The sequence below is a fragment of the Giraffa tippelskirchi genome, chromosome 13, assembly GCF_054371585.1.
Source record: "Giraffa tippelskirchi isolate mGirTip1 chromosome 13, T2T-mGirTip1v1.2.pri, whole genome shotgun sequence".
NCBI classification, from domain to species: Eukaryota; Metazoa; Chordata; class Mammalia; order Artiodactyla; family Giraffidae; genus Giraffa; species Giraffa tippelskirchi.
In genome coordinates, this window is record NC_137287.1 from 31,698,577 (window position 1) to 31,723,157 (window position 24,581).

Here is a 24,581-nt window from a genome sequence, read left to right on the forward strand (position 1 = left end):
AAGTTCCTTCAGAGCCTGGCCATGCAACAAGCAAACAACAGACAGTTACCTTCCTGTCCCTGACTTCATGGAAAAAAAAAGAAATCAACTGTGAAAATGAATTTAAAAACTTTCCAAGGGATCTGTTTTTTTTGATGATCAGGTGTTGAGGAGGGAAGAGGGGGAAGGATGCTTACCAGGGAAATTTCAAACCTTTAAAACACAACCTACCCAGTAAGTAGCTGGAAATAACCTAAATGTCCATCAAAAGGGGATTGGTTGGGTAATTATGGTCTGTCTATACAGTGGGAATCCACGTGGATGTAAAAAGACTGAGGTCTTTTTATACCTAGATCTGATGCAGAAACAGCCTCCGGATTAAAAAAAAAAAATGCAAGAACTGGAAACAAAGCAGGGTCCCTTTTTCAGTTCAGTTCAGTTCAGTCGCTCAGTCGTGTCTGACTCTTTGCGACCCCATGAATTGCAGCATGCCAGGCCTCCCTGTACATCACCAACTCCCAGAGTCCACTCAAACCCATGTCCATCGAGTCGGTGATGCCATCCAACCATCTCATCCTCTGTCGTCCCCTTCTCCTCCTGCCCCCAATCCTTCCCAGCACTAGGGTCTTTTCCAATGAGTCAACCCTTTGCATGAGGTGGCCAAAGTATTGATGGTGTAAACACAACTTTTCCTGGAAAGCTGCACAGGAATATATTAGAATTTCCTGTTTGGGGAAAGAAACAAAGTGGGACGTGCACTTAGAGTTTTTCATTTCTATATCTTTCTGTCTGGTTTGAAATTTCTAATCATGTATGCAAGTTCACTTTTCCAAATATTCAACAGGGATCATTTGGACATTGGAGTTGTAGATTTTATTTTCTTCTATATTCAAAAAGCCTGATTTTTTTTTCCTTAATAATTTAACAACATCAAGACCCCAGAAGGGCTTCCCTGGTGGCTCAGTGGTAAAGAATTCGCCTGCTAATGCAGGAGACACAGGTTCGATCCCTGATCTGGGAAGACCCCACATGCCACAGAGCAACGAAGCCCGTGTGTCGTAACTATTAAGCCTGTACTCTAGAGTCTGTGCTCCACAATAGCAGAAGCCACCTCATTGAGAAGCCTGCACACCATAAAGAAAAACCCATGCAGCAACAAAGACCCAGCAGTCAAAAATAAGTAAAATTATTTTTAATAAAAGATCCAATCGTTACCATGGAGAAGTTGATAGTGGTTGGGAAGTGTGGGCTGGGATTGGTATCATTCCTGCTGTTTCTCGCAAGGGCCTCTGGCTGCCAGGCCCCCCAGGAATCTTCATGTTCCACTGGACAACTCTAGATGACCTTTTCCCCAGAAAGCCCCTAAGAGAAGAGCCATCTCATGCCCCAATGAGCTCTCCCTGTAAACCAGGTGTCTGGACCAGAGCAGGCCTTGACGGGCTGCTGAATGGTGACCTGTACCAAAATACATCCAACGTGATGGAGAGATCAAGAAGAAGAAAACAAGAAAGTTTGAAGAGGGGGTGCGGGTGGAGGAAGAAAGGAGCCTAACACCTCAGTAGCTGAACTTAGCGGAAGAGCCAGCACCACGGGACCAACCAGAAGAAATGGGAAAGCCCCCTTCAAAAATCAGAAGGCCTTTGGGTTTATCTTCCCATAAAGAAAGACCAGCACGCATGTCTCAGAGACAAGCCTCCTACATACAAGGTCTACATTTCCCAAAGGCCAAAGGCTCAGGTCTCACCCACCCAGGGCTCACCTCACAGGGCCCTAGAACCCGAGCAACAGAAGGAGTGGAGTCATGGGACCCTCCTTGCCGACTCCAAGATGCTGCCTATACCCAAGTGGGGGGCTATGGGCTCCGTGGCTGCATGTTTAGGCTGGTTTCTGGGGTCAGAGGCAGCTGAAGGCCAGAAATGTGGTTTCAAGGGTGGCCTAGAGGTCTAAGCTCTCCTGAGAGCGTCTGCCCCCACCTGCTGGTTAATGACACCTTCCACCAACCTGCCTGCCTCCAACCTTTGGTCCTTGCTTCAAAGTTAAATACTGGAGAAAAGTGACTCCCCCAGGGGTCAGCGATAACTAAGGCCTCTCAGGGGCCGTGGGATCTGAGAACAGGGTCTGCAAGGCAAGCGAGAGGGTCAGAAGGAAGGACTGAAACCTGCAAGGCCCAGGCATCTGAGTGGAGAAGAAGAGGCACAATCACTGATGCCACAGAGGGCAAACAGAACTCCTCCACTACGTCTGGGTGTGCCCCTCAGAAAGGCCCTGACACACCCCGCACCAGAAAGACCCCAAAACACCCTGCACCAGAAAGACCTCGTTGTGATCAACCAATCAAGGGTTCCATTTACAGTTAAAAAACTGTCGACTCAAAATATGTACATATACACCAGGTTTTCCTGAGCTGACAGATACTGACCAATGACTACACAGAGCAAGGCCTGGAAGGATACACAAACAGAAAATGGTGGTTCCTTTTCAGGAAGATATTGAGGTCGGGGGAACTTTCACTTTCTACTGTAGTCACTTCTGTATCATTCAGTTGTTTAGCAGTGCCATTAAAATGTAAAGCATGCCTTTAAAGAATGTACCTAATGCCACCAAATTGTATACTTAAAAATGTAAAAGAACCATCGTAAATGGTACTTGCTGTGGGTATTTCATAATTGAAAATAGAAAAAAAACAATTTTTTAAAAGGCACCTCTGGAAGTCAGAATGGTGATTCGCTGGTGGCTGGTTATATAGCCTGAGGAGGAGCTGCAGGGGACGTCAGAAGCGCTTTTCTCTTGACCTGAATCACAAGCTTCCCCCACGATCTGAAAGTAGAGCAGTCCTACAAAACCTTCAGTAAGCCAGGACGAAGCAAAGAAGCTATTACCTTAAGACACACCTTGCTGACAGGCACACAGAGTAAACGATGATGCACAGATGCTCACAGGCACAGCTCAGAGCTCCGGGCCTTGACCCCGGGGTGCCGACAGCAGTGGGGCTGCTTGGGACGCGTGCTGAACAGCTGCTGCAGAACCAGCTTGCACCTTATTTTCCCTTTTCACATTCTGTCATAAAAGTGAAAAGCCTCTTTGGGCTTCTTTCAGTCTTTTGTCACGAGGACTTTGGTTAGAGAGAGGCAAACTTTCCGAAAGTGAGGGATGCCTGTACACACAATGTAACCATAGGTCTAAAGCCATCAAGCAGTACAGCAAAGATTACTGCATTTTTACGCACTTCACTCATGTTATCTCTCAATTTAAAAACTGTTTACCAAGAGGATTTCCAGTGAATTCAGATTGTCACAATGCCCTAAATACAAGCGAGGAGCAAATTAGATGATGTGGGGAGCTGGCTTCGCGGCAGTCACCAGTGGGATTAAGTCCCGACGAAACCCCGGGTGCTGGGCTAGAAGCTCACGGTCCAGCCAGGAGCTGTGATGTATTGCTGTGCGTGCCACAAGGACGAACACAAGACAGAGCACAGTGGGGGCACGGAGGAAGGGGTGGGGAACCGTGCCAAGACAGGAGCAGGTGGGCGGGGGGGGTGGTCACTGAAGAGGCCTTTGTGGAGAAGGAAGTGACTAGCTCGAGGCTTGAGTGTTAGCAGTTTACTGGAATACTCGGGAGGAGAGGAGAATGTCGGGCAGGTCGGCTCAGAGCTCCGGGCAGTCACTTTTATTTCTGTCAAGGCCAGGGCCACCTGGAGCTGGTGTGGCAGTGCCAGTGGCGGTGCCCGGGGACACAGTGTGCTGGGCCAGCCCCTAGGCGGCGGCGGCTGGCCGGCCAGGTGGCCTCTCCAGCTAGCAGTTCATAAGAAGGCGTTCACGATGCTCACATCCTGGGAAGAGCTGTCCAGGGCCCCTGCCTCAGCACAACCTGCTGAGTGGGTGTTCTCAGTGACGGAGGAGGGAGAGGAGGAGGCAGCATGGGGACAAGAGGCAGGCCAGGGAAGAAATCTGACTGAGAAGGAAAGGCGAGGGAAAGAGGCTGGAGGCTGGAAGGGGCAGGTAAGGGAAAGGGCAGGCAACACAGCCTGGAGTTCTATCTGCATCTGTGGGAGCTGTTATCATGGTCAAGCTGAGAGAGGCACCTCCAGGCTCTCCCAGGCCTCACCCGCTCACCTTCTAAGGAAGCAACTAGCTTCCTTCTGTTCAAACAGCTCTGCTAAGGGACTTGGGAACCAGGAGACAGGTTTTCCCCTAAAAAAAGAAGGCAGGTCATGTGGACTAACAAAAAAAACCCACGAAACGTGAGGGCAGACCTGAGCCCAGGTCTCAGACTCGCCTGTTGGTCGAATGAGCCTCACCCAGTGAGCCTCAGTTCCCTTGTCTGAAAAACAGGGACAGCAGCAGCTCCATCACATGCTGCCATTGGGTTGAAGCAAGATGCTGAAGACAAGAATCCCGGCCCGATCTCTGCCACAAAGAGGCACTCTAGAGATACTTATTCACCTGGAGAGCTGGTAGAGGAGGGGGGTCTAGCTTTTCAAAACCAATCAAACTAGCAACTTTCTGCTTGTTGGCTTCCTGGTTTGTGAGTGGCTTAGACTCAGCTCCCCAAAGTGCTCCTGGGCCCCTCCCTGGCCTCCAGCCTTGGGGGCTGGGCCTGCAGGATGTTCAGCACAAAGGCAGGGTGAGCTCCACGGGGCACTGGAGTGGTCGGAGCCCTGCTCGCTGGCCCACACACCCCGCCCGCGGCCTTCTCCCCTTTGGGCCTCGGTTTCCATGGGCATCAAATGAGCCTCACGTTGACACTTTCCCCACAGGGCTCCTGTGAGTGCCTAGGGGTAGCAGCACATTTTCCTGTTTTGTTTTTTTTTCAGGTAATAATAACCATTACTAACACTCAGTGAGCACAGGAAGCATGCCCAGCGATGCTCTGGGCACTTGATATACACTGATGGACTCACTTTATCCTCCAAATGACAGAGGCGGGAGGGGGCTGCCAAGGGGAGAGATTTGTCCCAGGTCACCGCTCTTGAGAGGCAGAGCCAGGGTTTGAACCCGGGAAGTGTAGCTTCAGCGCCACTCCTCCCCCACACACACATGGTCAGCCATTCTGCTCCCAAGCTCAAGCATTCATCCCTACCCACAAGCACTGGCAGAGCCTTGCCGTGTGGGGCCAGCCTCTCAAAAGGTGGATGTAAAGACCCTGCCATGCCCAAGTCACACTGCCCAGAGGAGCAGGCAGTCCTGCCTGGGAACAGCCTACACATTACTTTTCAGGTGGCCCTCTAACCCGATGGGAATTAGGGATGCACGTGGTTAGTCGCTCAGTCATGCCCGACTCTTTGTGACCCCATGAACTGTAGCCCACCAGGCTTCAGGCAAGAGTACTGGAGTGGGTTGCCATTTCCTTCTCAGGGGATCTTCCTGATCCAGGGATTGAACCTGCATCTCCTGGGTCTCTTGCACTGGCAAGCGGATTCTTTACCTCTGAGCCATCAGGGAAGCCACACAATGTGCAATTTTTTCTCATTTTTGTCTCAAATGCACAGAGCTCCAAATGTCATGGTGGGTGGGCGGGGGGAGTTCATGGTGACTCGGGTTTATGTCCACCGTAACCAACAGCACATGGCTTTGCAACCAGCTGCACAGGGAAGCGGGGTTGCTAATCACCACCAAGCAACCCTATACTCATTCCAGAATGAGGTGATCAGCAAGCAAACGTCAGATGGAATCAACTCCAGGGTGATATATGGGTGTGTGTGTTACATGCCAAACCCTGAGTGACGTGGGCTGCTGAGCCAAAGTCCACACACGCATCCAGAATGTACAACTGCAGCGACGTCAGTGGGGCGACTGGGCAGCACGGCCGAGCTTAATGGGGAAAATAAAACCCGAAGCGGGTGAAACACGAAGAGGTAACAGGCCACTTACATTAATAAGAGGAGCTTTCTTCCCCACGATCGGCCAATTATCAGCGAGTGTCGCAGTGGCTGGGGCATCACCCAAAGCAGGGCCTATTTGTCTGGAATCAGAGCTCAGAGGCCTCACACTGCACGCGCACACACACACACATACACACACACACACATACCCGGCGTTGGCCTCTGTAGGAGCCAGCCGGTCATGTTGAGATGGTGCTGGGACTACTTAGAAAGCAGCCCAGGGTGCTGCCCATCCCCCGGCCTTCCCCTACTCTGACCAACTCCTCTGTCCCTCTCAACCAAGCACTGCCTAGTCTGGCCCTCTGATGCTGCATGTGGCACTCCATGAAGAGCTAATAAATGCTTGTAGCATGAATTAATCCCAAGATACTTATGATTGAAAAGGCATGTTCAACACTCAGGCAAAATAAAATATCTTATCATCTGGCAAAACAGTGATAAACCAAGCACTTGGCTGGTATTGCTTCGGGAGGAATATTTGACTACATCTTATTCTGTAAAAAAAAAAAAACATAATGAATTGTGAAATAGTGGTGACTCTCAGTGACCTGAAACATTCAGCCCAGAACCCTAATCTCATGCTAAAGTGGAGAGCATCACTGCAGAAGCCCCAGGGCACAGAAGTGGTAGGTACCCTCCTCTTCCTGTCCCCACCCTCAATTTTCCTGATTTCAGCTGAAATCTGGAAAAAATGCAGACTAGGGGAGGTCTCCATTTAGCTGGGCGTGGGCACTGCCTCACCCCTCTGAGCCATCTCCAGCCTGGTGGCCGCCCCAGCAGGGCCAGGCAGACAGAAAAGCTAGCTCAGGCCTGAGTCACAGAAACTTCTCCAAGCCCCCCTCCACCCCTGCTTTGCCCACTGTGTTTTGCCTTGTTTGTCAGCTCCTCCAGGCCGTGGCCATCCCTTCTCTGCTCCCTGGAACAGGACTTAGCCCCTCAGGTCAGTCACCCACGTGGCTGCAGGCCACGTCTCCGAGAGCCTCCATGCCACAGAGCTTCGGACAGTTGTGCAGCCTCTGCTTCCACAGGAAAGAAGGGAAAGGCGACGGGTCCTACGCGGGACACACTGCATCCTGGATTCTCTCTGCTTCCATCACATCCCCTTGCTGGCGAACCACGCTGCCACACGCAGGACCCTGCAGGCAGCAGATGTGCCTGGAAGCTGTAATTCTATTGAGGGCTGATGGGCTGGACCATGGCGGACCCACCAAAAGGGAGAATGCACAAGAGTCCAGTTCTTTGTGTGAGTGCTTGCAACTGTGTCAGCTAAGGCCCTTGATTTATATATACCAGTCTATTTTTTCCCTTTGGAGTTCCCAATCCACCCTCCCAGAAGCCAATCACTTTTAGGAAGAATGTGCGTGCATTGCTTGCTGTGGGGGTCACAGGTAAGGTCAGGGGCACTGAAAGATGCGGGGGAAACTGTAATCCCAGCTGCAGGGGGCTCTTCCACCGGATGCATTCAGTCCCCGGTGGGGGATCCACTGTTATCTGATTCGAGCCTGGGTTGGAAGGCCAGCTGTGCAGCAGTGAGCCAAGCCAGTAATGAAGGGATGCTCTGCTCCTGCAAACACACAAGTCAGAGAAGCCCAGCTGCTGCTTCCTCAGCTTCGGGCTCCACGTGCCACATCCTGGCAGAGCCTTCTGCCAGCAAAGGGTCCAGCTCCCAGGGTGGATGGGTATCACGTGGAGAACCAGCGGCCAGCATTTCAGGTGTGTGCTCGCCTTTCTGGATGCCCCGAGAATCATCTGGAGACCATCCCAACTGGCTGAACCGGTGCCTACTGAGGGATGGTGGTCATCCTCAATTCAGTTCAGTTCAGTCGCTCAGTCGTGTCCAACTCTTTGCAACCCCATGAATCGCAGCACGCCAGGCCTCCCTGTCCATCACCAACTTCCTGAGTCCACCCAAACCCATGTCCATTGAGTCAGTGATGCCATCCAGCCATCTCATCCTCTGTCGTCCCCTCCTCCTCCTCCTGCCCTCAATCCTTCCCAGCATCAGGGTCTTTTCCATTGAGTCAGCTCTTTGCATCAGGTGGCCTAAGTATTGAAGTTTCAGCTCCAATATCAGTCCTTCCAATGTACACCCAGGTCTGATCTCCTTTAGGATGGACTGGTTGGATCTCCTTGCAGCCCAAGGGACTCTCAAGAGTCTTCTCCAACATCACAGTTCAAAAGCATCAATTCTTCGGCGCTCAGCTTTCTTTATAGTCCAACTCTCACATCCATACATGACTACTGGAAAAACCATAGCCCTGACTAGATGGACCTTTGTTGACAAAGTAATGTCTCTGCTTTTCAATAAGCTGTCTAGGTTGGTCATAACTTTCCTTCCAAGGAGTAAGCGTCTTTTAATTTCATTCCTGCAATCACCATCTGCAGTGATTTTGGAGCCCAGAAAAATAAAGTCAGCCACTGTTTCCACTGTTTCTCCATCTATCTGCCATGAAGTGATGGGACCCTCATTTGGGGACAAACCAGCCTCTTGTGCCCTGGAATTCTCTGTTCCCACTCTGAATTCAGTGCCAGCCAAGCGCGTGAATGTGCACTCATTGACTGAGTATCTGCACTTTCCAGAGTGGGACCCAGGGCCAGCTGAGCTGCAGGCCCAGCTGCACATAGGCTCAGACGCTAACACTACTCGGTGACATTCAAAACCGAGCCACCACTGTTGCTGTCACCATCGTCATCGTCGCCGCCAACACCTGACCCTCTGTGCCCCGTGTCCAGTCACAGAGAGCCTCCCTTTGGGGAGCACTGAGTATACCTCTGTGTTAATCACCCCAACAAGGGAGGTAGGGGACGCGGGGCTGTTCTGAAGCCTCAGAAACTCAGACCACTATGAAGCTAGCATCTGCTAGTTAGGCCCTGATGTGTGTGAGGCTTTGGAATAAACACTTCGTTGTTCAGTCGCACAGTCATGTTCGACTCTTTAGCGACCTCATGGACTGAAGCACACCCGGCTTCCCTGTCCTTCACTATTTCCTGGAGTTTGCTCAAACTCATGTCCATTGAGTCAATAATGCCGTCCAACCATCTCATCCTCTGTCACCCCCTTCTCCTCCGTCTTCACTCTTTCCCAGCATCAGGGTCTTTTCCAAAGAGTCGGCTCTTTGCATCAGGTGGCCAAAGGACTGGAGCTTCAGCTTTAGCATCAGTCCTTCCAATGAGCACTTTACAGAGCCTAGCAGGTTCCAGTCCATGGGGTTGCAAAGAGTAGGACACGACTTAGCAACTGAGCATGTGCTGCGTTTAATCCTCTCTGCAAACGCACGGTTGTTATTCTGATTGGAGAGGTGAGGACACGAAAACCCAGAGAGGTGGACGAACTTACCCCAGACACACCTAGTAAGACGAGGAGCCAGGATTTGAGGGGCCCAGGTAGCCTAGCTCCAGAGTCCACTGTACCAGACAGAACGGGGAACCGCCCCCTGAGCAAAGAGAAGGTGCCCCGTGAGGGTCAGGTTCTGAGAGTCAAGAAGAACATCACAGGAGCCCCTGTGACCCTGCCACCAGTTCACCCACTGAGCCACCCGGGGCTGTGGCAGGCCCCCAGGCATCTCCAGCCAGCCCCAGGACAGGACAGTACAGGTGACACAGGCGTCTCCAAGACGGGATCCCCTGTCCTTGCGGGGGCTGGGGAGCCCAGTGAGGAGGGCGGGGCGCGTGTCTTTCCTGGGCACCATCGCATCTCTGCTCAGGGAATGGATGAATGAATGCAAAAACCAAGGGAGCGATTCCACAGAAACCCAGGATGAAAAAAGTCCCTTCAAAAACAAAAAAGTACCTCCAGGTAATGATGCACATCCCATAATCTAATCTGTATGTTCATTTTGCAAAAGTAATGAGATGCTGGCAGTTTCAGAATGAGTGTTCTCTTACTCAGTTTCCCCCGAGGAGAAAACTATCTGCTCTGTGTTAGAATTACAGCCAGTTATCCCTTCGCGGGGACCATATGGTTTTAATGCACAGATGAATTCCAATTAGACGTCTATCTAAGCATGCTGATGTGTTTTCAATTTAACCCTAAATTACAGACTTTTCAAGTAACTCTGCTCTCCCCTCTGCTTCTCTCTCTTCAATTTTGGTTTGGTTTTGTGAAAGGTCTGCTGGTAAAATGAAGCAATACCAGTAACTTATCTAACAAATTACGGGAAGGAGAAAGTAGGTTAAAAAAGACCAAGAAACTTAAAACAAGTATGATCAAACCACATCCGAGTCAGGCAGGAAACAATAGGAGTCTGTTCTTGCTTGGAGGGAAGGGAGGTAAATCTCACCAGGACTACTGTCAAACAAGTTGTCGATGAGAGAAGCCCTTCCCGAATTTCAGCAGTCGTCAAAACTCAACAGACTTCGATTTCACACTCAGGGAAGGGTAATAACCGGAAGTAGAAGGCTGACACTTTCACTTGGGCTGGTGAGTCTTTACACACACAAAAGCGTTTCATTTTTAGTTCAGGTGTCTCTGCCAGGAGCACCGTGTGTCTATCACAATGGAGGCGGGAGAAGAGAAAGCTGTTGGGAAAAGGAACGAATCTTGGAGATAATCCTGCCGATTGGAGGTTCAACTCAAGTGGGAATCTGAAGCTGAGAGGTTGTCAGCAACTTCCTGCCATTTGCTTTTGCTCTAATTGCAAATGCCACGTACCGATGTCAATATCCTGCTTTGTGACACTGTCCCAACGTTTTGCAAGACGTCAACCCTGGGGAAACTAGGGAAAGGGTAACAGATCGCTCTGTTTTATTTCCTGCAACTGCATGTCAATCAATTTCAATGAAAAGCCCTGCAAACCCAAGCACCCCAACAGTCTCTGGGTTCACCTCTTGGAACGCTAAGTCTAACTGCAGTTAGCAGTTATCCTGGGGTCTGGAAATCATGCAACAGAATGAAGTCCGAAGGACTTCTACATTCTACACTACACTATATTTTCACCTGTTATTAACATAACTGTAGTGTGAGTTACCAGCTGGCTGCGTGGGGACTGGGCAAATCTGATGGCAGACACATGACTCATCTGATGGGGGCAGGGGGCGGCCTCTGAGAAGCTTCTTACAGGAACATAGGCATAACCGGAACCAGATCTTCAGACTGTTAAGACCATCCTGAAATCTGGACTTTTATGTGCAACTTCCCAAATTTCAAAGTTGGCAGGCGATTCATAAACTTTCCTTTCTAACACTGAGAAGACCAAACCAAACAGTTCTGAGGGCCAGACTGCAACCTGTCAGGCACTCGACAGGCACTTTAAATGTATTTCCTCCTCATCCTCACCACAGCTTTCCCAAGTGGGACTGACATTTGCTTTTTCCTAAATGGGGTAAAATGACTTGCCCAGGGCGACCCCAAGGCTGGAGGGGTCCTCAACAGCCCTGCCTGGAGACCCTGCTGATTCTTCACTCAGTGTTCTGTAACTTGCATTCATTCAGCAAAAGAGAGTTTAAGAAAGCTGCAAAGAAATATCTCCAGTGGTATCAACAGTATTAACACTGTCAGCTCCACATTCTCCAGCCCATGTGTCCTCACATCATGGACCACTAGGGGAGTCCTTTCTGTCCAACACTCTTCACCCTCATCACTTCCAAGTTAAATCCTCTCATCAAACACTACTCCTGCTCTTTGGAGAATTTCTAAGACCTGAAATAGTAGCCTTGTTTGTAAGTTTTATCAACGTTCTGCCCTTCCTGCGGAACTTTAAAGCCTCGGCATGACAGCGACTCTTTAGGTTTTGTATATTACCAGAACTAGCACAATGCCTGATCCAAACAAAGGGTGCAATAAATACTTTTTGAATGAATCGAAGAAGGACAGGCCAGACAGGGGCCATGAAAAGACCTCATTCAATTCAGCTGAACTAATGCCACCACCAATGAGGACAGAGGTTTCTGGAAACCTTTTCAGAGGTTCTAATTTCCCTTAAAGAGCACAGCGGCCTGGCCAAGACACTGCAAACCAGGAAAACCAGAAGGGCAGGGGCCTCGTTTAATTGCACTCCATGGAGTTCTGGCCCTTCATGCTCCAGGACCACACTCCACCCACTCGCTCAGATATGACAACAGAGTCGACTGCCCCAGGGTAAGCCCAGCCACTTCACCTGTGCACCGACTGCCTGAGAACACGGCCGCAGAGACTGGGCCTTTGTGTAAGCACTGCTCATCCCAGACACGCTCAAGAGTCAATAGCAGATAAGATGCCTGCTCCGGACAGGTAAGACCTTGGACGAGAGGAAGCCAGGAGCAAGGGCCTTCCAAGCACAAATGTGGAGGGAAAGCACAGGGCACTCTAGGGACCAAGCAAGAGGCGCCAGGACGGAGTGAGCAGGATGGGAGAGGGGAAGGCAGGCAAGACAAAGGGCCAAGCAGGGAAAGCCTCGGGAGAAGTCGCCGCCCCAGTGATTGGGGTTTCCCTTCAGCAGAGCACCAAACGCACAAACGTGACAAACCACAAACATGCAGTTCAGGGCATGTTGGTGATGGGAGTATTGGCCTCAAAACGCAGCTTCCTAGCATCTCCAGAGACATGAGAGGACCTGGCCACAGTGTATTTTATCCACATAACTGCAGAAGGACTGCAAGCTGGGGTGAGCTGTAACTGTTCACGAAGGACACATACACTCTCCAATTTGGCAGTCCCCACCACTCCCTACTGCCCTCTCACGGGGTCCGTGTCATTCAGATATTCCTTGACCAGCTTCTGTAGATAGTGGGGCCTCAGACAAAGTATTCTCTCATTCTGCCCCAATAACAGTGCCCCACAGATACATAGCCTGAAGCCCAGAACGGGATGATTCCAAGTTCAATAACACACGCACAGTCAAATCCACTCTTGGTACCCAACCCCAGATTCTTCTGGGTATGTTAAGACTGATGAGGTCCCCTGAATCCCAGACCAGCTTACGCATCATCAGTGCTATAATGAGCAGGATGTCGGTCTCTGGTTTGAGAGAAACACACGTGAACAAAATGAGCCACGGTGTCTTATCAGGGTCTTGAGACAGTCCCCCCCCCCGCTAATGACTTACACAGCTTCTCTGAACATCCTGTTCGGGCTTAGCGTACGTCTCAGACAGATCACCGTTCAGAATGACTTCAGCTAACGAGTTCACCAGGGGTGCGTGATGTATAATTAGGAAGACCTGGTGGAGGAAAAAAAAAAACAAACCAGGATTTGCATTAAAGCATGTAGACTTTCAACCTCTTCCTTGCTTCACCTGAAATGATGAGGCTGGGCTACTGCACAAGCCTCGTCTTAGCAGCAATCCCAGCGATGCAAAATCCAGAGAATGGATCACATCTGGGAGAAATGAATTGAACTTCTCTCCTCCTAGGGTCGGGCCTTCCTTCTTTCAGACTGTTGCCTATTTGGCTGGCTGCTTGTTGGTGGAAGGAAGTGCGTTAAAGCATGACTGTCCCTCCTGGCCTCCTGAAGCCAAATCAAGCTGAAGTGAAGCAATGTGGGAAGGGAGCGCCACACCCGCACCGTCTTTTCTCTCCGCAGGCATTTCAGTGTCAAATCCGATTAGGATAAGACTAGGAGGCCCCGGCCCAGCCTTTCAGCTACGGGGAGAAAGAGGCCAGCAGGCCTTGTTCCAATAGAGGACTTGGCAGAGGGTCGGCCACACAGAGATCCCACCCATGGAATGAGCTCTTCCCCTTGCGGTGGGTTTGAGCGCCCGGGAATTCCAGGGCGGCGCTGGGAGGTGTGGAAACTGTGGGGAGGAAAAGCCGCTCGGGCCAGAGACAGATGGAGTCGTGTCAGGCGGCAAGCATCAGAAGGCACTGGGCTGTCGGGGGGTGGCCCGGCCACCCCACCCTGTTGCCTGACGCCAAAAGAATGGCCTGAGGAGTCAGGGTACCCACACCGCCTTGGAGAGCCAGCTCAGACACACCTACCGGTGTGTTTTAAGATGTAGCGGTAACACCGGCATTGCAGGGCAGCATGGGATGGACACACTGTATCAGAGGGTGTGTGCACATGTCTGTATTTGTTCACATATACATGCAACAGGGGTTCCAAATCTTGGCACCATTTTAAGATTTTTGTTTTGAAGGACTACAGAGTGCCTGCGGGTCTCGAACTAGCCTCAGAGAGGGTAATTTGATCACTCTGTAGTCGAAGGAACCACTAAGCTACAGCCAGCCCCCTTAAGACTTTTTTTGATGTGAACCATCTTAAAAGTCTTTACTGAATTTGTTACAATAATGGTTTCTGTTTTATGTTTTGGCTTTTTGGCCTTGAGGCATCTGGGATCTTAGTTCCACGACCAGGGATTGAACCTGCACCGCCTGCATTGGAAGGTGAAGTCTTAACCCCTGGACTGCCAGGGAAGTCCTTCCTTGGCACTCTTGCCCGGTGATAAATCCTTGCTGTAGGGGGCGGTCCTGTGCATTATAGGGTACTTTGCAGCATCTCTGGCCTCAAACCACTAGATGCCAGCTGCACCCCTTCCCCCAGGCATGACAACCAGCCACGTCTTCAGACACTGCCAGCTGATCCCAGGCTAGGGGTGACATTGCCGCCAGTTGAGAATGTCTCCAGAAGGAGCTGGGGAAACCCTGTAACTATAGTTGTCTCTGGAGGGAGAAATCAGGAAACTGAACAAAAAAAAGTAGAAAGACAACTTGGTTTTCACTTGTTTGAACTTTATCACTTAAAAAAATTATTTTAAAATATTGTTTAAAAAAAAAAAGAGAGAAAGAGGCAGAGATTAAAATAGTAGCTGCCTCAGGGGAGTGAGACTGGGTACATGGGAGGCAGGGGTAAGAGGGAACTTTTCCCTACATGTCATTTTGTACTATTTGAGGAGGGTGAATATATTGTTCAAAAAAATAAATACAATTCAGATGAAAGGCATGGTAGAATAAACAAATGTTGTACCCACCTAAGGGAAAAAAAAAGCACATCTTTTTTTAAAACACTGAGGAGATACCAACTACCATAGACTATACAGCATGACAAAGCGGGCTAGCCCACGTCCGGGGCTGTGGCGGGCATTCAAATGTGAGTGACCGTGATGATGACGGAGGAATCCAGTCTACAAACGTTCAGTGAATACCTACGGGCGCCCACCTGGTGACGGCCAGTGTGGACACACGTGGTGCTCTCTCTCGGCTGTGCCCTGGACAGAGGAAAGCGGGGAGAGGGGCAGCGAGTAACTGGGAGATGGGTGGAAGCATGTGCCCGCCGGATTCAAAGGCTGGGCTAGCCTGTCCAAGTCATGCCCTCGTCCCCAGTGGTGGTTTAGTTTCGGCTGCACATCATCTCCATCACACCAAATTAATGTCATCAACGCAAATTTTCTTAGTTTAGCAGAGATGCTTGAAAAATAATTTGGAAGGATGCTCTGATGCAGAGTTTAAGGACCGGAATTCATGCCCAATTTGAGGTTTTCACACATTCGGGCCACGTGATGATCAAGTTCCATGGAAATGCAGGGGTGCGAGAGCCCTTTTACTCGGGCTGAGAAACGCCAATGACAAGGCTTTTTGTGAGACACTGAAACATGTAATGAGATGCCTGGACTGCTGGGCCTTCACTAGGAAAGCAGGAGAAAGGGGGTTCTCAGAGCAAAAGTGTGGCCTGATCCCAGTCATCCTCGGGGTGTGCCAGCAGCTGAAGGGTGCTGGGGGCGCTTGCCACGGGATTCCTGCGGTTCTGCATCTGGCCTGCTCGCTCCTGCCAGGCTCCCAGAATCCTCAGCGGGGGAAGCGGGACGATTGGTAACGAGGTGGCAGAAACAGCTGCCAGGAGGGGCAGGGGATTACAGGGAGCTCCATCACACTGAGGGGCATTCAGGCGTCAGCACGCAGCTCCTAGCACACGGAGCCCCCAGAACGAGAGTCCCGGAGGAACGTGAGCCAGCCACTTGTGGAGCCCAGCCGGCCCAGCTGCTGGGAAGAGGCTGGGTCGGCATCTCTCTTCCTGGGCCAACAGGAGACAGCCCCACCTCAAACGCAAAATGGCCCAGGACCCAGCGAGAAGGACATTCTCTCAGCAGAGCAAATGAATACCTGGGCCACTGCAGAAGTGGGAACAGAGCTCTGGTCAAACATCTGACTGCCTGACAGTCTAATGAGATGGCCTGAGAGTCTGCACTGCTTGTAATAAAAATATTTTTAAAGTTATGTAACTGCGTCGCCATGGAGTTTTTCCCTTCTTGTAAATATTACATAATTATGAGAAGGAGACACACTTGTTGAAGACAGGGAGGCAGACAAGTTGGCTCAAGACACAAATTTGGGTACTGAGGCTGCTACAAGATACCTTCCAGAAGGTAATGTGGGCCCCGGGACCACGGCAATGGCCTCCTTAGTGAGAGTTGGTTAAACCCCGGTGGTTCTGTGAACACACGCTGGGTCCTGTAGCTTAGGGACCTGTAGCTTTCAAGATGGCCGTGAGCAGGGGCCGCACAGCCCAGGTTTTCAGGGTATTTAGAACACTCCCTGATTGTTTTGGAAAGCTCAGGCCACACAGTAAAAACCAACAACTTATCTGCTGGGCTTGACTTATTTTTCATTTCTTTTTAAATTTCCAAGTACTACCATGAAGAAGATACATAGCCCCTTGATTCTGGGTTGTTCTATTTCAGGATCGGGGATGCACACAGAGAAGATGGAGTGAGGTGGCCTAGGAAACTTCTGAAAGGCAGCAGTGCTCCGGGATCCCCAGTGTGGTGGGGACATGGGTGAAGGATCAGACATACCTGGGAGAGAAGGTAGAGAGAAACCGGCAGGCTGATCTTCGGTCGTTCTCCTCCCTGGTGAAGGTTGGGGGAATGAGAGAAGTCTGGGTTACACATGTGAGTGGTACAAAATACATGAAGCCAGAGGCCATCTGTCTGAAGGAGCGACACCCAGCACCCCGACTTCCTCCAAGACCCTAAGGCTCTTCTTCCCTGGTGGCAAAGTCCACCCTGCAAAATACACTCACACCTCATCCCATCCGATGGGCTTCCCAGGTGGTGCAGTGGTAAAGAACCTGCCTGCCAATGCAGGAGACATGGGTTCGATCCATGAGTCGGGAAGATTCCCTGGAAAAGGAAACGGCAACCTGCTCCAGTATTCTTGCCTGGGAAATCCCACAGAGAGAGGAGCCTGGTGCACTATAGTCCATGGGGTCCCAAAGAGTCAGACATGACTGAGCGACTCAACAACAATCCCATCCGATACTATGCAAGGCTGTTACTCTTCCACCTGAGAAACCTTTCACCATGAATCATGGATTAGATGCTGGCCCCAAGAGAAGAACTAGCTCCTTAAATTACCGAGAATGTTAATTTCCCCCAGCTAGGGCACCAAGAGCCTGGCAAGGGAGGCCCCGGAGGCCTGCTCTCAGGAGGTGGGGCAGGGAGAGGTGGGGGCATCCTGATCTCAGAGAAGCCCCTCATCTGTACTGGGCTCCAATGAGCTCCATCTCCTACCAAGCCTGTAAGGATCTTCAGGATGCTTGTTTTGCTCAGGGAGGTTGACTGCCTGGACCAAGGTCACAAGGAAAGAGGCAGAATTTGAACCCAGGTCTGAAAATGCCAGTTCCCCAGCTTTCTCTCCACTTCTCAGAGCTGCCTCAGGTTGCTCTCGTTAGGGTTGCAGTTTTCTTTGAGTCACTTGTTTGTAACCAGAAGCCCCGTGTTCTGTCTCCAAAAAGAAAGCTACAGCCCCGTCTTGCTGAGACACGCGCATAGGCTGAAATCCCTGCAGAGTAACCAGCTGGCTCTGTCCCACCTCCTGCCAAGGCCTCCGCTCCTTCACTCTCGGAGGTACTGGCCAAAGGTCCCCTCTCCTCGAAGTGGCATTTTTCTTGGGGGCGGGCACTGAGAACCACCAGCTCAGAATCACTTCGGGGGCAGGGTCCTGGTGCCCTCCAGACCCCCTGAGTCAGAAACTCTGAGAGGAGGGAGAGGGCATATCTGAGAAAGTGCCCATGAACGGGTTCCAACCCTCCGAGGGCTCCGCCACCTGTCACTGTGGACAGTCTCCGCCCCAGGATCTTTTCCTGGGTGTGCTCCATCCCCTTCCGGCCATTCAAGTTTTGCAGCTGGCTGGATCTTCTCTAAGTCAATTAGCTCTGGCAACTAGCCAAAAAAGTGAGCAGGGATGAGAGCACCTCAGGAGAAGCACAGAAACCAAAACCCTGAATTTGCAGAGGTTTCCTGTCTCCTTTGGATGTCAGTTATCTTTTCTCATTCATTTACTGACCACACACACACGCACACACACACACACACTCATATGCTCTGTCCGTCTGTCTCTCTCCCTCCATCCCTCCCACCCTCTCCTTCATCCCCCTCTCAGGAAAGGAAAGGGAAGGAACGGACTGTCCCTCGGGCTCCAAGCCATGGTCCCTTGCAGAGCCCCATCCCCTCGGGGTGACTGCTCCTCCCCGCCTGCAGGCGCCCCCGCCCGGGCGCACCTTGTCCTGGTTCTCCAGCGAGTACACGTAGAGCGGCAGGAAGAGCCTGTTGAGCAGGTGGTCTGTGAGCACGTCATTGAGGAACTCGCAGTTGATGATGAGGATGTCATTGAGATAGTGCAGGTGGTCCAGGTGCTCAGCCACCAGGTCGCTGAGCTTCCCCCGATTCCTGTGCCTACCGGGAGAGAGGCCCATCTCAGCCCCAACGCCCAGGCTCAGAGCTGAGCACCGATGGCCGAGACTTGGGTTGCTGGGGGCACTTCATTCACAAACAAATATCTGAGCCAGTCTCGAGAGACACCTATCCTGGCCCTACCAGTGGATTACAGGAAGGAAAAATGGACAGATCCACCGCATTCGATTTTAGGGGACTCAAGGGATTCCCCACTTTCTGGGGGGGCCTCAGCACAATGGACTCCACCATCATCACTATGCTGAAGCTTAAGCTCCAATACTTTGGCCACCTGATGCATAGAGCCAACTCATTTGAAAAGACCCTGATCCTGGGTAAGATTGAGGGCAGGAGGAGAAGGGGACGACAGGGGATGAGATGGTTGGATGGCATCAGCGACTCAATGGACATGAGTTTGAGCAAACTCTGGGAGATGGTGAAGGACAGGGGAGCCCGGTGTGCTGCAGTTCACAGGACTGCCAAGAGTCGGACACAACTGAGTGACTAAACAACAACAACAGTAATGGGATCCCCCCACTTTCTGGGGGCCTCGAAACAATGGACTCCATCATCACCACCATAGTCCGAACAAAATGGGTAAACACAGGAAAACCCAGGGAAGCTTTTAGCCAGGCACTTCAAACATGAACAGCCGCTAGTCCAAGTGGCAAGATCCCTGGCTCTTGAGATAAGCAGCATTAATGGAACAATAAACCCTCACTAATTAAATGTTCCTGAGGAGTTCTAAGGAAACAGGCAGGCCTCAACAGCCTCAGCCAACCTCAGTCCCGACCATATGAGGGGAGCCACGTGAGGACGTGACACCCCAGGTCCCAGGAGGCCCCTGCCTGCTTCCAGTGAAGACATAGGCACTGGGGCTGTTCAGGCCCTACGAGGGGACCGGCCTCACGTTCAACAAGGACACAGATCTGAAACAGTCGATGGGCCCATTCCCCTCCCCCAGAGTGGTTATCTGCTGCAAAAAGCAATCTGTGTTGTTTCTACTATGATTACTACTCAAGTAATAGACGGCCATTGGAGGAGACAGACAACTAAAGAAGAAAATAAGAGCAAAAAGAAATTAAAGTCTCCTGTAATCCCACCACTAGCAGATAACAGTATGTTATTTCCATATGGAGGTGATGGAATTTCAGTTGAGCTATTTCAAATCCTAAAAGATGATGCTGTGAAAGTGCTGCACTCAATATGCCAGCAAATTTGGAAAACTCAGCAGTGGCCATAGGACTGGAAAAGGTTAGTTTTCATTCCAATCCCAAAGAAAGGCAATGCCAAAGAATGCTCAAACTACCGCACAATTGCACTCATCTCACACGCTAGTAAAGTAATGCTCAAAATTCTCCAAACCAGGCTTCAACAGTATGTGAACCGTGAACTTCCAGATGTTCAAGCTGGATTTAGAAAAGGCAGAGGAGCCAAAGATCAAATTGCCAACATCCCTTGGATCATCAAAAAAGCAAAAGAGTTTCAGAAAAACATCTACTTCTGCTTTATTGACTACATCAAAGCCTTTGACTGTGTGGACCACAACAAACTGTAGGAAATTCTGAAAGAGATGGGAATACCAGACCACCTCACCTGCCTCCTGAGAAATCTGTATGCAGGTCAAGAAGCAACAGTTAGAACTGGACTTGGAACAACAGACAGGTTCCAAGTTCGGAAAGGAGTACGTCAAGGCTGTGTATTGTCACCCTGCTTATTTAACTTATATGCAGAATACATTATGCAAAATGCTGGGCTGGATGAAGCAGAAGCTAGAATCAAGATTGCCGGGAGAAATATCAATAACCGCAGATATGCAGATGACACTACCCTTATGGCAGAAAGTGAAGAAGAACTAAAGAGCCTCTTAACAAAAGTGAAAGAGGAGAGTGGAAAAGTTGGCTTACAGCTCAACATTCATAAAACTATGATCATGGCATCCAGTCCCATCACTTCATGGCAAATATAAGGGGAAACAGTGGAAACAGTGGCAGACTTTATTTTTTGGGGCTCCAAAATCACTGCAGATGGTGACTGCAGCCATGAAATTAAAAGACGCTTGCTCCTTGGAAGAAAAGCTATGACCAACCTGGACAGCATATTAAAAAGCAGAGACATTACTTTGCCAACAAAGGTCCGTCTAGTCAAAGCTATGGTTTTTCCAGTAGTCGTGTATGGATGTGAGAGCTGGACTATAAAGAAAGCTGAGTGCTGAAGAATTGATACTTTTGAACTGTGGTGTTGGAGAAGACTCTTGAGAGTCCCTTGGACAGCAAGGAGATCCAATCAGTTGATCCTAAAGGAAATCAGTCCTGAATATTCATTGGAAGGACTGATGCTGAAGCTGAAACTCCAATACTTTGGCCACCTGATGCAAAGAAGTGACTAATTGGAAAAGAGCCTGATGCTGGGAAAGATTGAGGGCAGGAGGAGAAGGGGATGACAGAGGATGAGATGGTTGGATGGCATTACCGACTCAATGGACATGAATTTGAACAAATTCTGGGAGATAGTGAATGACAGGGAAGCCTGGCGTGCTGCAGTCCATGGGGTCACAGAGAGTCAGACACGACTGAGTGACTGAACATATGGATTTAAAAATCCAATAGAACTGATTAGCAGATTAAAAAACACAGCAGCTCCTGGCCCCGCCTCCCCCACCCCTGCCCACTCTCCAGAGGAAGCAGTTTTCAAATCTTTTAGGGGTTTCTGTGGATAGTTCTTTCCTCTATTTTGCGATCTGCGAGGACCTCTATTTTGTGATTGAGCCATTTTAGACAGTACACAAGGACCTCCCTGATGACAGAATTCTGTGTTCCCTCCGCCCCTCCCCACCCAGCAGTCATCAGCAGCTGGTGTTGACATTATAACTAGTCACTGCAGAGTCACGTGGAGGACCAGGAGTTCACTTTCTTCCTTGAATAACTTTCGTTTCTTTCTGGAGCTGTGTCTCATCAAGTCTCATATCCATGACTATTCATATCTATATTCCTTTTTTTTTTTTCAATCCCTCAGTCGTGTCTGACTCTCTGTGACCCCACAGACTGTACCCCACCATGCTTCTCTGCCCATGGGATTTCCCAGGCAAGAATACCATAATGGGTTGCCTACTCCAGGGGATCTTCCCAACCCAGGGATTGAACCCAAGTCTCTTGCATCTCCTGCATTGGAAGGTGAATTCTTTACCACTGAGCCACCTGTGAAGCCTCATCAATATCTATATGGGTCCTCATTCTCCCAACTGCTCTGTGATCCACAGAACCTTACTTCCTTGCCAATGTGGAAGCTAATATTTTCTCTCTCTAGCCCTCTGCACCCCCAAGAGACCTTCTTCCTGAGTCCCTTTATCGTCCTGACTCCATCTAGGTGTACTTCTCATCAGATCTGTGCAAAGCTGTCACTCTGGGGCAGTGGTTCTCAACTGATACAATTTTTCCTTAAAGGAGACCTCTGTCTGGAGACAGTATTGGTCTTCACAATTGGAAAGGGACGCTACTGGCATCTAGTGGGTGGAGGCCAGGGGTGCTGCTAAACACCCTATGAAGCATAGGATGCCCCACCACAAAGAGTTACCTAGTTCAAGAGATGAACAGTGCAGAGTCTGAGAAACCCTGTTCTGAGACGTCTATTTATCACCATCTTAATTTTTTCTTAAACAGATTTACTGATATAGAATTCACATACCAAAATCTTTACCCAAAGTATACAATTTAATGGCTCAGATGGCAAAGAATCTGCCTGCAATGCAGGAGACCCAGGCTTGATCCCTGGGTCAGGAAGACCCCCTGGAGCAGGAAATGGCAACCCATTCCAATATCCTTGCCTGGAGAATTCCATGGACAGAGGAGCCTGGAGGGGTACAGTCCATGGGGTCTCAAAGAATCAGATATGACTGGTGACAAACACATATTCATCGAGTTGTCCAACCATTATCACAATTAACCTTAGGATATTTTTATCCCCTTGCCTCAAACAAGCCCAGGCAGTCATTTTCCATTTCCGCACCCCACCCCACACGCCCCTCCTCCAACCCTAGGAAACCACTAATCTATTGCTTCTATGGATTTGCCTATTCTGGGCATTTCATATAAGTAAAATCATATAATATGTGGCCGCTTGCATCCTTTCACTGAGCATAATGCTTTCAAGGTTCACCCAGGGTGTCATATGTGTGTGTACTTCGGTCCTTTTTATTGCCGAGTACTATTCCACTGCAAGCTGTGTCTCATCCATCCTGAGATGGATACTGCAAGGTGTTTATCCAATCATCAGTGGAAGGTCATCTTCATCTTTTCACCAGCTGCCCAGCACCCGCTCTATGGGTGCACTCGATTCATTTACCCTGTTCCTCTCTGGGAGGTATCTGAGTGGTTTCCAACTTTCTATTGCTAAGAATAGTGGAAAGCTGGGTGAAACCTTTCAGGGTATGGAAGTCCGTATTCTGCCTATGCACGGGGGTGGGGCGGGGTGGGGTGGGGTGGTGGTGGTAAGTGTTGTTCTAGTGTTTGTTTTTTTTCTCAATGAGAATGGAATTCTCCCTGAAGCATTCGGTCCACCTAACAGGCACCCTGGGGTAGTCACTTACTCTTCATCTGTTTGTACACAGTTATCAAGCTCGATCACGTGGCTCCCGATGAACCAGACCAAATTGGAGAAGTAAGGGACGGCAGTTTTGTCTCTGATATAGTGCAGCATGGCCTGGTTATCCACTGAGAAGATTCACAAAAGAAGAGAAATCAAAAAGTCAAGCTACCAAAAATAACTTAAGGGGAGATTTAAAGAAAAAAAATGCAATGAAAAAGCCCTCTACTATAATCTGACTCTTTTCTGTCTTTCCTGGAAATACTTTAAAACGGTTGCCTTACTCAGAAAACTATGAAGGTAGTTACTTTATTTTTATAATTACTAAAATCAATGAATCAGGGTTAAACGTTGATAGTGCATGAGGAAACCTACTTATCAGCAGTGCATTTGGCTAGACTACAATGAAAACTACACCATTCTCAGGCAAGTTTCTCGTATTTGCATGTAAGGGTAAGTCAAGAAAGCAGAAAACCAGAAGTTATTAACTTACATGACACTGGAATAGGGAACACGGGAATCGTCATTGAAGGAAAGGCAAAAAACAGACAACAGTTAACAGGGTTAGGAGCTGGGAGGGTGAGACAGTTGCTCAGAGGGGCAGAGAGCTAGGGCAGGCTGCATCTAAACAGAAAGACACAGGTTAGAAGAGAGCAGAGAGCAGGAGGCGGCAGGGCTGGGGCTCAGACCAGGTCACGAGTCCAGAGGCCTGCGGGCTGGCCAGTAACCCGTGAGCGAAGCCACCAGCCCAGTGTGTGAACGCAGGAGCACGGGCCCTGACCCCACAGCAGCAATTCTCGGTGCCGGTTCACCCCTGCCTTGCAGGGCTGTGTGCCGCCAACAGCCACATCTACCTTTTCAAGTCAGAAATCCGGCTGTGACTTCAGCTCTCTCAAGTTTTAAATATCGATGACCATGTATTTTTTCAAAAAATATCTAGACCAATGAAAACCTGTCTGAGAGCTGGATTTGGCCCCCAGGTTATGACCCCCAGATGGGCCTCTGCTCTGAGCTCTTAGAAGGCTCTCCAGTCTAAGGCCATCCCAGAACCACGCTGGAGTGAGTCCCTGAGCAGTGCCTAAACCCCCCTCCCAATTAGGGGTCATCTCCAGTAATAACGTCTTAACTTGGGAAGGTCAAAGCATCTGGTCCCTGAGAAAACAGGGTCTCCGCTCCAGGGTGGTGACTACACGGGAAGTAACCCGGGCGTTAGGCAGAGGCCAGCACAACTCCAGGCCAGGAGACTCATGTCCAGCCAGCCTTTGCACTGTGTGGGCAAGAAGCCACAGAAGGGCTTTCTCCTGGGGGCGGTGATTTGGGCATTCAGTACTTTTTGAGAGAAAGGAGGAATTTGTTGTTGGACTTCGCGGCAGGTTGAGAATACAACACTGCCCCCTGCTGTTTGCAACAAGAAATGCGCTTGCACATTACAAATAACATACCTCCTGGCTGTACTGAAGTATATTTTACAGGCCAAGGGGCAAATTCAAAGACCCATTTGAGTTTCAAAGACAGCTGTGCCTTATCTATTTAATACACATGCTTCTCTTAGGCCATCA

General features: G+C 50.0%; 1 protein-coding gene across 23 annotated transcripts in view; it reads right to left on the minus strand.

Annotated features, from left to right (window-relative positions):
- CLEC16A (C-type lectin domain containing 16A) overlaps positions 1–24,581 on the minus strand; it is a 234,140-nt gene that overhangs the window by 175,324 nt on the left and 34,235 nt on the right. For 22 of the 23 annotated variants that reach the window (XR_014073993.1, XR_014073992.1, XM_081560421.1 and 19 more), the window contains 4 exons: positions 23,027–23,150; positions 18,270–18,444; positions 16,564–16,617; positions 12,883–12,996 (listed from right to left, as the gene is read on the minus strand). Coding sequence is in view for 21 of the 23 variants with exons in the window: in XM_081560421.1 (XP_081416547.1) it covers positions 12,883–12,996; positions 16,564–16,617; positions 18,270–18,444; positions 23,027–23,150 (467 nt within the window). In the remaining 2 variants the exon portion in view is untranslated. Of the gene's footprint in view, positions 1–12,882; positions 12,997–16,563; positions 16,618–18,269; positions 18,445–23,026; positions 23,151–23,515; positions 23,522–24,581 lie in introns of all 23 variants that reach the window. The other variant, XM_081560405.1, reaches the window with a different exon arrangement.